At 41.2% G+C, this 12589-nt stretch overlaps 1 protein-coding gene across 5 annotated transcripts in view; it reads right to left on the reverse strand.

Annotated features, from left to right (window-relative positions):
* LOC141103311 (myomegalin-like) overlaps positions 1-12589 on the reverse strand; it is a 716510-nt gene that overhangs the window by 486212 nt on the left and 217709 nt on the right. For all 5 annotated transcript variants that reach the window (XM_073592764.1, XM_073592765.1, XM_073592767.1 and 2 more), the window contains 2 exons: positions 9728-9931; positions 1139-1297 (listed from right to left, as the gene is read on the reverse strand). In XM_073592764.1, coding sequence (XP_073448865.1) covers positions 1139-1297; positions 9728-9931 — 363 coding nt within the window. The remainder of the gene's footprint in view (positions 1-1138; positions 1298-9727; positions 9932-12589) is intronic.

Below are 12589 nucleotides of genomic sequence, written 5' to 3' on the forward strand. Positions count from 1 at the left end.
AAATCACACTGACCTTGCTACTTTGAAATCGTGCTACTTCAAGTGAAGTAGCGCAATTTCAAAGTAGCATCAATGTGAACCAGGGCTCAGTTACACTTTTATTATTATTGATGTTTTTTTTTATAGCGCAGCACTGTTTATTGACTATTTGCACCTTTTAAGTGAAGTGAGAACACTTGTTAGTGATAGCAGCTATTATTAATTATTCAAAAAAAAAAAACTTTAACAATGAGAATGATTGAGAAACACATAATATTCTAAATAGAAGACCCCACAATCAGGGTACTTTGAGCTGATGATATTAACATCTGCTCTGAGTCTCACAGTCTGAAGTAGTTATTGCTGGTTTGGGCTAAGAGACCCCAAATATGTATATGGGTCCTCCAGTTCCCAGAGTCTGTGTGTTTTGGGGAAACATGGTTTTGAATCTGAACCAAGACCACTCCAAGGGTCCCCCAGGCACACACCTCCCAAACAGTAGTGTTCCCTTAAAAGCAAGGGGCCATAGTCAGTAGGCAAGAGGCTAGCCCGCAGTCCCCTCCAAAAGCCTCTGTCCTGGTTGGGTCTGTCACATCCTATCTTACTTATTCATGTTGCTAGGACAGTTAAGGGTCCAGGCATTTCCCGTCACAGTGGGCATACTCGGAAGGGGGTCTTTAGGGTCTGGGAGCCATAGAGGTGGAACACAGCCCTGGACCTGTATAGCACCCTGTAGGTAAGTACAGAAGTTGCACTTTGTGTCAAAGTGAGTGTCTAATGCAGAATCCAGTGCTAAAACAAACATCACAGGCTTGCCCCACACAGTGGGATCCCCTACAGTCACCAAGGGACACTGCTAGATATCCCAAGGCAATAAGCAGTCTAAATAGAGGTGCATTGAGTCTCACAGAGTGGGTGGGGTTTATAAGCATGCAGTAGGTGTGGCCATTGCAAATTTTTTGCCAGTGTTAAATTACTTGAAGGTAGCCTGCATATTTCCATGGTCTGCGGATACAAATTCAGCATACTGTACAAATAAGGTAAAAAGTTTTGGCTATACACTTTAAAAATATTGAAGCTGACTTTTGAAAATACATGAACATGTTAAAGCAGATATGAGATTTTGATGACTGGGTTTACATATACTTTTAGTACTCACTTGTAACATCTGGTCTTTCTTTGACACAGTTTCCTTTAGTTTCTGGATGCTCTGTTCCTGAGCTGCTAGTTTTGTGCATTTCTCTTCTTCTACATGTTTAAGGTGTTGGTTCTTTTCCTGCAGTTCTCTTTGTATTTTACGTAAAGTTATGTGCAGTTCCTGACAAAAAGATCAGTGATAATTTTTTATTACGCAGAAGGAATTCTGTTGTTGAATTAACACAAATATATAAAATGTTATATATTAAAACCATCGCACAAAGTTTCTGATTCCAAAAAAAAATATTTTATTGGTATCGTTATCATGCAGATTAAAATATGAAATTTTTTTAAGGTGCAGATTTATACTAAAGGGCCCACTCTAGCAGTGTGCTTTACCTTTTGCACCCACCTTTCTATGAAATTTTGAATGCATGCACTGGTACATGGGTGTCCCCAGGAACTTAAGCACCAGATTATCTGGTCTTAACAAGGAAGGCTTCCCAGAGAGACAGATATAAATGTAAAATAAAAACAAGATGAAGCTGCGCTAAGGATTCATGATAGAAAAACAAACCAATGGAATTGGAAAAACTGAGGTTGTATCCAGTCAGGGAAAGTTTGTGCCAAAGGGAAAATTGGAAATGCAGTGAAGAAAAGTGCCAGGACTAATCAGAGCTGTGTGGCGTCAAAGTGGAGAGTGGAGCAGAAATGTAGTCAGAGCATAGCAATAACTAGCATAGGCAGAGTACTAGCAAAGTTGTTCTGAGCAAGCAGTCTGATTAAGAAAGCCCAACAATCTAATTAAGGGGACTAACAACTCCAGTTTAGGGGAAGAAAATTAAAAGGTCCGGCCACACCTAGAGTATGCTGTCCAGTTCTGGGCCCCAGTGCTCAGGAAGGATGTGCTGGAAATGGAGCGAGTACAAAGAAGGACAACAAAGCTAATAAAGGGTCTGGAGGACATTAGTTATGAAGAAAGGTTGCGAGCACTGAACGTATTCTCTCTAGAGAAGTAACGCTTGAGAGGGGATATGATTGCAATTTACAAATACCATACTCGTGACCCCACAATAGGGATAAAACTTTTTCGCAGAAGGGAGTTTAATAAGACACGTGGCCACTCATTAAAATTAGAAGAAAAGAGGTCTAACCTTAAACTATGTAGAGGGTTCTTTACTGTAAGAGCGGCAAGGATGTGGAATTCCCTTCCACAAGCGTTGGTTTCAGCGGGGAGCATCGAAAGTTTAAGAAACTATTAGATAAGCACCTGAACGACCGCAACATACAGGGATATACAAGGTAATACTGACATATAATCCTACACATAGGTTGGACTTGATGGACTTGTGTCTTTTTTCAACCTCACCTACTATGTAACTATGTAACTATGTAAGTGATTCATGAATAGGAATACAGTAGGGTCTAGGCACACTGACAGTAGGCAGGAACCAGATAAATTAGCAGACTAAGCTGGGAAGGCAAAAGATATAAACAAATACTATCCAGTAGTATAGTAAAGCAAAAACTTATTTTTTAAAGGCTTTTGTAATACTCAGATTTTTTTTTTTTTAAAGCATATGTCAAGGCAGGACAAAAAAGCATATGCAGTAGTACATTTCTACATGTTCCTTTAAAGCAGTGTTTTTCAACCTTTTTACCATCCAGGAACCCCAGGCAAAAAGTCTAAAATCTCGGGGAACCTCTGAAATAATTTTCATATCGATAGGTCACGGAACATCGTTGTGATCCGCGAGCTGTAGATATAACAACAATTATTTTTAAAAATAGCATTAAATAATAGAATAAATATTAAAACGTACCTATTTAATGTGAAACTTGTACTTGTTTTATTCTGCACATATGCTCAATTCTGGGTCCAACTTGATAGCAGTGTGCAGGGCAAGGTACAGGGGGCAAGCAGAGCTCAGCACACGAGGCAGGAGGGCACAGTACATGGCAGCAGTGCACATATTTACATGGCAGTAGGGTGCATGATTACATGGGAGCAGGGTACATGAGAGCAGGGCCCATGATTACATGAGAGCAGAGCACATGATTACATAAGAGCAGGGCATATGATTACATGGGAGCAGGCACAGGATTACATGGAGCAGGGCACATAGGAGCAGTGCACAGGATTACATGAGAGCAGGGCACAGGATTACATAAGAACAGGGCATGTGGGAGCAGGACACAGGATTACATGGTAGCAGGGCACAGGATTACATGACAGCAGGGCACATGGGAGCAGGACACAGGATTACATGGGAGCAGGGTACATGGGAGCAGGACACAGGATTACATGGGAGCAGGACACAGGGTTACATGGGAGCAGGGCACATGGGAGCAGGACACAGGATTACATGGAAGCAGGGAACATGGGAGCAGGACACAGGGTTACATGGGAGCAGGGCACATGGGAGCAGAACACAGGATTACATGGGAGCAGGACACAGGATTATATTGAGCAGGGCACATGGGAGCAGGACACAGGATTACATTGGAGCAGGGCACAGGATTAATGGGAGCAGAGCACATGGGAGCAGGACACAGGATTACATAGTACCAGGGGACATGAGAGCAGGACACAGAATTACATGGGAGCAGGGCACATGGGAGCAGGACACAGGGTTACATGGGAGCAGGACACAGGATTACATGGGAGCAGGACACAGGATTACATGGGAGCAGGACACAGGATTACATAGGAGCAGGACACAGAATTACATGGGAGCAAGATACAGGATTACATGGAGCAGGGAACATGAGAGCAGGACACAAGATTACATTAGAGCAGGGCACATGGGAGCAGGACACAGGATTACATGGTAGCAGGGCACAGGATTACATGAGAGCACGGCACATGGGAGCACGGCACATGGGAGCATGACACAGGATCACATAGGAGCAGGACACAGGATCACATGGGAGCAGGACACAGGATTACATGGTAGCAGGGCACAGGATTACATGAGAGCAAGGCACATGGGAGCACGGCACATGGGAGCAGGACACAGGATCACATAGGAGCAGGACACAGGATCACATGGGAGGAGGACACAGGATTACATGGTAGCAGGGCACATTATTACATGAGAGCACGGCACATGGGAGCAGAACACAGGATTACATGGGCGCACGGCACATATTTTACAAAGGAACAGAGCACACAATTACATGGGGGGCAGGGCACATTCCTACATTTTAACAGGACACATTCTTACACTTTAGCAGGGCATTAGCGGTTTCCTTTTCATGCAGAGGTACACAGGGAAGTGGCTGTGGTAGTCCTGACTCTCACGCGCTGTTCCCGGCCAGCCCCTCCTCTCTTGTCCATCCTATCGCATATAAGCACCTGGGATGGACGGGGAGGGTCAGACTGGGAAGAGCAGAGACACTCTTTGTTTACCAGGACCGCTCTGCATGCAGAGGTGAGTGTAAGGCAGCAGTGGGGATGCAATCTACCTGTCAGCGGCTTGTAATTGACAGGTAGATTGCCACAGAACCCCTGGTGACCGAACCCCGGTTGAGAAACATTGCTTTAAAGACTCCACACATACAGAAAACTACCTGTTCATCTGTCAGAAATACACTCAACTCTTAACCACTTAAAGACCAGCCTTGTTTTGGATTTTAGGTGTTTACATGTATAAAACAGTTTGTTTTTTTTATAGAAAATGACTTAGAACCCCCAAACATTATATATTGTTTTTTTTCTACCACCCTAGAGAATAAAATGGTGGTCATTGCAATACTTTTTTTTGCACCGTATTTGCGCAGCGGTCTTACAAGCGTGCTTTTTTTTTGAAAAAAATCACTTTTTTGAATAAAAAAATAAGACATCAGTAAAGCTAGCCCAATTTTTTTTATATTGTGAAAGATAAAGTTATGCCGAGTAAATTGATACCCAACAAGTCACGTTTCAAAATTGCGCCCGCTCGTGGAATGGCATCAAACTTTTACCCTCAAAAATCCCCATAGGCGACGTTTAAAAAATTCTACAGGTTGCATGTTTTGAGTTACAGAGGAGGTCTAGGGCTAGAATTATTGCTCTCGTTCTAACGATCGCGGCAATACCTCATGTGTGGTTTGACCACCGTTTTCATATGTGGGTGCTACTAACGTATGCGTTGGCTTCTGCACGAGAGTTTGTCGGGATGGAGCGTTTTAAAAAAAAAAAAAAAAAAATTATTTTTCTTATTTACTTTACTTGATTTTATTTATTTTTACACTGTTTAAAAAAAAAAAAAATTGTCACTTTTATTCCTTGTAATAGGAAAAAGCATGACAGGTCCTCTTAAATATGAGATCTGGGGTCAAAAAGACCTCAGATCTCATATTTACACTAAAATGCAATAAAAAAAAAAAAAAAAAGTAATTTAAAAAAATGACATAGAAAAAATGTGGCTTTAAGACGTATCAGCGGAAGGGACGTTTTGACGTCGCTTCCGCCCTGCAGTGTCATGGAGACGGGTGGGCGCTTCTTCCCCTCACTCGTCTCCATGCACAGCTAGGGAAAGGACGTGATCGCCTCCGCCGCTGCCGACGGCTCCGGTAAGCGGCGGAGGGCACTGGATCGTGGCGGGAGGGGGGCCCTCTCCCACCACCGATAAAAGTGATCTTGCGGCGAATCCACCGCAGAGACCACCCTTATCTTGTAGCCGACCGTCGGCCGAAAACGGGGATACCGGGGTTATGGCAGCTAGCTGCTGCCATAACAACAATATCTGCCCCCAAACTAGGGATGTATATGTACATGCGGCGGTCGGCAAGTGGTTAAAGTGACACTAAACTCTGGTTTAAAAAAATGCTGAAGTGCTGAATGTATCAGTAAATTAGTAGCAGCACTCAAGAAACACCAAAATACAAATGTGTGATAAATCATACACAGAAATTGTTGTGCTATATACCTCACACCTCCAGGACAACCCATGCCTTGCTTAAGATGTTGAGGGTAAATGTGATGGACTGGCCAATCATGTCTCCAGACCTAAACTCTATTGAGCATCTGTGGGGCATCCTCAAACAGAAGCGCAAGGTCTCTAACATCCACCAGGTCCGTGATGTCGTCATGGAGGAGTGGAAGAGGACTCCAGTGGCAACCTGTGAAGCTCTGGTGAACTCCATGCCCAAGAGGGTTAAGGCAGTGCTGGCCACACAAAATATTGACACTTTGGGCCCAATTTGGACATTTTCACTTAGGAGTGTACTCACTTTTGTTGCCAGCGGTTTAGACATTAATGGCTGTGTGTTGAGTTATTTTGAGGGGACAGCAAATTTACACTGTTATACAAGCTGTACACTCACTACTTTACATTGTAGCAAAAGTACCATTTCTTCAGTGTTGTCACATGAAAAGATATAATAAAATATTTACAAAAATGTGAGGGGTGTACTCACTTTTGTGAGATACTGTAACACATAAAGTCCACTTAAGAAAAACCCAAGTGACACTTGAGATCTTCTGTGAATCCCCTTTTGAGTTCCACCACCACTGGCTCTTACTAGAAAGAAAGACCCCAGATTATAGGATGCAATCTTTTTGGTTTTTATCATGTATTTAAGGTTTGTTTTTATATCAAAGTTACCATGTATCAATACCATCATGATTTCTCTACTGTACCATTTATGTATGAATTTATCTCATGAATTGTTGCAATCATATAACAATATGGTCATTATCTGTTGATTAGATTATCCAATAAAGATTGGTTTTAATATTTATATTTTTGCATACGTACTTATACCATTTTTACACTTAATATTTTGACTATTGTGTACACACCTCATTCAAAGTCCCAAATTGTCCTTTCCTTTTACATTACTATAAAGAAAGACCCCAGATTAAAGGAGGTCTATAGTTCTCTTAAATGCTAGAGAGCCCTTCCAACGATCCTGTACAACAACCTGGAACCACAGGGTACACCAGCAGGTCAAGTGATGACCACCAACTCCGCTCAGCATACGTGATCCCAATATGAAAAAAATAATGACAAAAATAATAAATGCTCCATAGTTTAAAACTAAGTTTAAAAAAGTTATTTTATTGAGTCAAAGAAAGGTACTTACAGTATAAAAGAGAAACAGCAAGCTGCCGTTTCATCCGGCAGCAGGATGATGTCAGCACAGACTCCACTCTGACGTTTTTGACGAAAAAGCCATTCTCAAGGGGGTGAAGTCCTCCCTCTTAAGGACATCACCTATGATGAAACATGTTAGGGTGGAGCTGTGCTGATGTCATCATGACAACGGACAGAGCAGCGGCTGAGTTACTTGCGTGATTATCTTTCTTTGAGTCAATTAAAACCCCCTTTTTTTAATACATTCTTTTTATATGTTTTATTGTTCGCAGTAATACGAACCCAAAGGTATGTGAACTGGGACACCCACTAAAGCTGAAGGATATCCTCAATAAAACAATTTAGCGGTTTTACAATATGAACATCTGTTATTTGTTTCATATTATAACACAATATAACTGGACCCTGCTGGTGTACCCTGTGGTTCCTGGTCACTGCACTGGATTGTTGGAAGGGCTCTCTGGCTTTCAGCCAGTGCTTTAGACTTCCTATAATCTGGAGTCTTTCTTTCTGGTAGGTAAGAGGCTGATGTTAGCAGTGTTGGTGGAACCCACAATGGGATTTACATAAGATCTCAAATGTCACTTAGTTATTTTTTTTGTGGACTTTATGTGTTATGATTTTACATGATTGGATGATTGCACATGGTATTTACACCAGTTCAATAAATTCATATTTAAAAGTATAGCGCAACAATTTCTGCATTTGAAGTATGTATTCTTAAATCAAAAAATAAATTCTAATGCTCTCAACCCCCTCCAAATTCCTTTTTTCCTGCTGTGATTTTGCTTCCTGTTAGAGGGTGTCTACATATATACTCCATGGTCTCACTGTACGTAGGAATGTAGAAACCCTCTCTTGCCCACTCCCAAGATAAACTAGGATTATGGACTGTGAGATTTGTAGTATGGATAAAGCAGTGCACATAACTACAACAAGCGTGCACTGCTTGTTCCAAACAAAAGGAAGTGGGGGGGGGGAAGGAGAGGTTTGGGAGCTCACGTAGGACATTATGAGGGGGCAAAAAAAATGGTAAAAAACAATTTAATAAAAAATAGATTATAGAGCTATTAAGTAGTGAATGTGTATGGAAAATATTTGATGAATAAGGACATTGTTTAGTGCCACTTCAATGTCCACTGTGGGCTGGCAACGCACAGTATTTTTGTAAACTGATTGTTGTTCAGTCCTGCCCAGTATCTTTTGCTAAACTACTCAACCTTTCCTACCCTCAAATCTCTACAACTTACAGATTAATCATTCTGTAGTTTAGGATAAGAACTAAAAGCACTCTTTGAGAATACACAGGTAATATTACAGAACAGCTTTGAAATTCTGACAAGGTCTACAGGTTTTTATTTTTTTTGCACTTATTAATCAGATATAACAAAATGCTTCCAATTAAATATTTAACAGACCAAAACGATATAAAGAGGATAATTTTTTTGTCTGGGTTTACATACACTTTAATGCTGTATTTATAACAGGATAGATATGATGAAAATCACAGCATATACTGTCATACCAAACAAAATTTATGTAAAAAGCTCTCACCAGTTTGTCCAGGTGGGTGCTGCAAGGGTAAACCATAAACTTGAGGAACCAATCTTTGGATGTTTCAGTTGGCCTTACTTTATTACATTAGTCTATTAATGCAGAGGTCTTTTGTCATTTAATAATGTATCCCACATATAACATTTCAAGGACTGGCTGGGTTGAATGGGCAAATGGTGCAAGATGGACCAGGTCTTGCTAGCTGGTGGTTGTAGAAAGGCTTTACGGCCTAAGCTTCCTGAGTGTCCTTAGGATTTTTTTTTGTTTCTGTGGCTTTCAAAAGATCTAAACACAGATATTATGGTGCCTTCTCTTGCAGTAAAAGTCCTCTATTTGGAAATGCATACTGATATAGAAGTTTTGAACAGTGCAATGCTTTTGTTCTAACTGTTCCAACATCTGCTTCAGAGCAAATTTTAAAGTAGTACTAAAGTCTATATGTTTTTTTTTTTTTTTTTACCTTAATGCATTTTCTGCATTAAAGTGGTTGTAAACCCTTACATATATATCCAGTGAAGTGAGTGGTCTCAGGTGATACACATGAAACAAATCCTCCTACAAAAGTCGTACCTGTCTATCTGCAGCCATAAGCGTGCATAGGGGTTGTGCCTGGGCACACCCTAATCACCCCTGTGCATTACTACCAAGTGCCCTGGATTGGGCAGGATCATCCCGTGATTTTAATTTAATCACAGCATGGGTCAGCAGGGGGCACATGCACGTGCTCCCAAATACCCAGAAGCAGGGGACGACATACTGTGAGCGGGCAGCAAGGAGTTAAATATATTTGGGCAGACAAAAACAAACAAAATTATGAGGACCACATTTTGGACAAAAAACATTAAGGCACAAAAACTTTTTCACTTTGGACTTTCTGGTGCATAGTCACATGGTTTAAAAAAGCTAAAAGTGCCCCTTAAAAAGAACAGTATTTTAATAAAGTTACAGAAGTGACTAATTTGATCTGACGGTACCTGGTTATGATTCCATGTAGTTTCCTTCTGCTGTTTTCCCTCTAATAACTGAACTTCTAGCAACTGCTGAAACCTTTTAGCATCAGTTAGTTGATGTTCTTTCTGTGTAAGTGCCATCTGTTTTTTTTGAAGTTCCATCTGCGTTAAGAGCAACGTATTCTGCAGGTCTAAAAAATCCATCTGTGTTGGCATTACCTGGAAAAACTAAAATATACAACAAATCATATCCTAATATTTGTCTACCATCAACCATAAGCTTGATTATTTAATTTAATTTAATTTAATTTAAAAGTTAGGTCCATCTAATACATAGTGGGTACTGTATGTAACTTAGCTCACAACTACCCACTGATATACTGTAGTTCTGGGTGGGCAGTGGTGAGCTGAATTAACTACCAAATTCTTATGTCTCTTGAAGATTTCATTAGCAAAATCTCTGTCATTCACCTTCCATGAAACAGGGTTCTCATTCTCAATATTGGATTCTCAATAAATAATATCTTTTACTGTACATAACATAAGGTGAAAGAAGAAATTGTAGCTCTTTGCTTGGATGTATAATAGTGGTGGCTGAAGAACAACGCAGAAAGCTTGAGCAATTTACTCCTTCAGTATAAACCCATATACAAATTCAATACAGATTAAAACTGCTGTTGTCAGTAATAGCCATGCCATGTAATTACCACAACAGAGTTCACAACACTGTCTGAAAAGGGACAGGAACATAGCAGGCAACAAGTAGAGGCATTCACTGACACACTGTTATCTGTGCTGCAAATGTGCTAAAATCAGAAAGTTTACTTAGTTTATGTTAACCTAAAATCTCTATAGGCTCCTTCACCAAGAGTCCAGAGATCACCTAACATGGTAACTAGGAGTGTACTTTCTGAACCTTGTACAGTGCAACTCCATCTTGATCTCTGCATGTTATTTCGCCAATCACATCCAAAACTTCCAAGGCAGACTTGAATCTAACTGGAGCTCTTTGAAATAGATGGAAGGAATACATCTCAAAAAAGTTGGGGCAGGGCAACAAAAAGCTAGTTCTGGTAACCCTGGTGATACCCAGGGATTCCCTAACTTTAGAGCAATTTCCCCTCATTACCTGTTTTGGATATGGGCCAGGAAGTGAAAGGAAATCTCCCAAATGAGAAAAACGGATAGAGGTTACAACCCTCCCTTAATCTACACAAAATTTAAAAAAAATAAGGCTTGCTTTTTGTTCCACTTAATACAATCTCATATAAACTTTAAAGTTATTGTAATATTGATGCAGCCTTCAACATATATAACTGGTAATCAGCACACACGCACAAATGCATTTGGATGGGATCACAAAATGATAATAAAAATACATTTTTCTCAGTGTATGTAGTTCATACCATTGTGTAGAGCAGGCTGCATTCTTTTACGAGCAGGAACGCACGTAAATGCAATGCATATGAACACAGCTCATTAAAAATAACCTGGAGGTTCCTTCTAACTGCATGCCGACCAGCTGCTGCAGTTATACTGCGGCAACATGGCTCGGCTGCACGAATCGGTACCATAGACGGCCACTAGGGGGTGCGTGCGTGCCGCCGGAGGCGTGCGCGCCCCCCTCTCGCCCCCCCCCCCCAAGCCGATGCGAGTGCCCGACGGTCTCGATCACCGCCGAGCTCCCGCGAATGCTCGGGGCACACGGAGAACCTGGAACTGTGTGTGTAAACACACAGTTTCTGGTTCTCTGAGGGGAGAACTGACAGATCCTCTGTTCATACAGAGTATGAACAGAGGATCTGTTAGTTTCCCTGCACAGTCCACAGCCCCCTTCAGTTAGAACACTTCCTAGGACACACATTAACCCCTTCACTGCCCCCTAGTGTTAACCCCTTCACTGCCAATGACATTTTTAATCGCATTGATCGCTGTATTAATGCCAATGGTCCCAAAAATGTGTCAAAATTGTGCGACGTGTCCGCCATGTCGCAGTCACGATAAAAATCGCTGATCGCCGCCATTACTAGTAAAAAAAAAATTATTTATAAAAATGCCATAAACTATCCCCTATTTTGTAGACGCTATAACTTTTGCGCAAACCAATCAATATACGCTTATTGCGATTTTTTTTTACCAAAAATATGTACAAGAATACGTATCGGCCTACACTGAGGAAGAACATTTTTTTTATATATTTTTTGGGGATATTTATTATAACAAAAAGTAAAAAATTATGTGTTTTTTCTTCAAAATTGTCGCTATTTTTTTGTTTATAGCGCAAAAAATAAAAAACGCAGAGGTGATCAAATACCACCAAAAGAAAGCTCTATTTGTGGGGAAAAAAGGATGTTGATTTTGTTTGGGAGCCACGTGGCACCACTGCGCAATTGTCAGTTAAAGCAACGCAGTGCCGAATCGCAAAAAGTGCTCTGGTCTTTGGCCAGCCAAATGGGCTGAAGTGGTTAAATGAAAAGTTGAAAAAACACACAGGAAAAAACATATGCAAAAATGCAGTACAGCTCGTTGCAAAACATATGCAAATGAATGTGAATGCAATGGCTTTATCTGCAGGTTTTCTGTGGGCAGGCAAAGGCCCCTTTGGCTATCTGATCAGGTCCATCTGTCAATTTTTCAGGCGGACCTGATCGGACACTTCAGTCTCTTTTATGGAGTGGCAGATGTCAGTTGACACCCGATGCCATTCAATCCAATCCTGTCTGCCAAAAATAGATAGATATGGGACCTATTCCCCATCCGTCTGGCGGATCGACTGGATGGCATCGGATGGAAACGGACAGGCAGTCTGCTTCCATCTGATTGCCCCATATACAAGAGCAGGCTGTGCCCGTGTCCACTTTGCATAGTGGAGCGGACACCGACCTG

The sequence above is a fragment of the Aquarana catesbeiana genome, linkage group LG07 (assembly GCF_042186555.1).
Source record: "Aquarana catesbeiana isolate 2022-GZ linkage group LG07, ASM4218655v1, whole genome shotgun sequence".
Classification (NCBI taxonomy): Eukaryota; Metazoa; Chordata; class Amphibia; order Anura; family Ranidae; genus Aquarana; species Aquarana catesbeiana.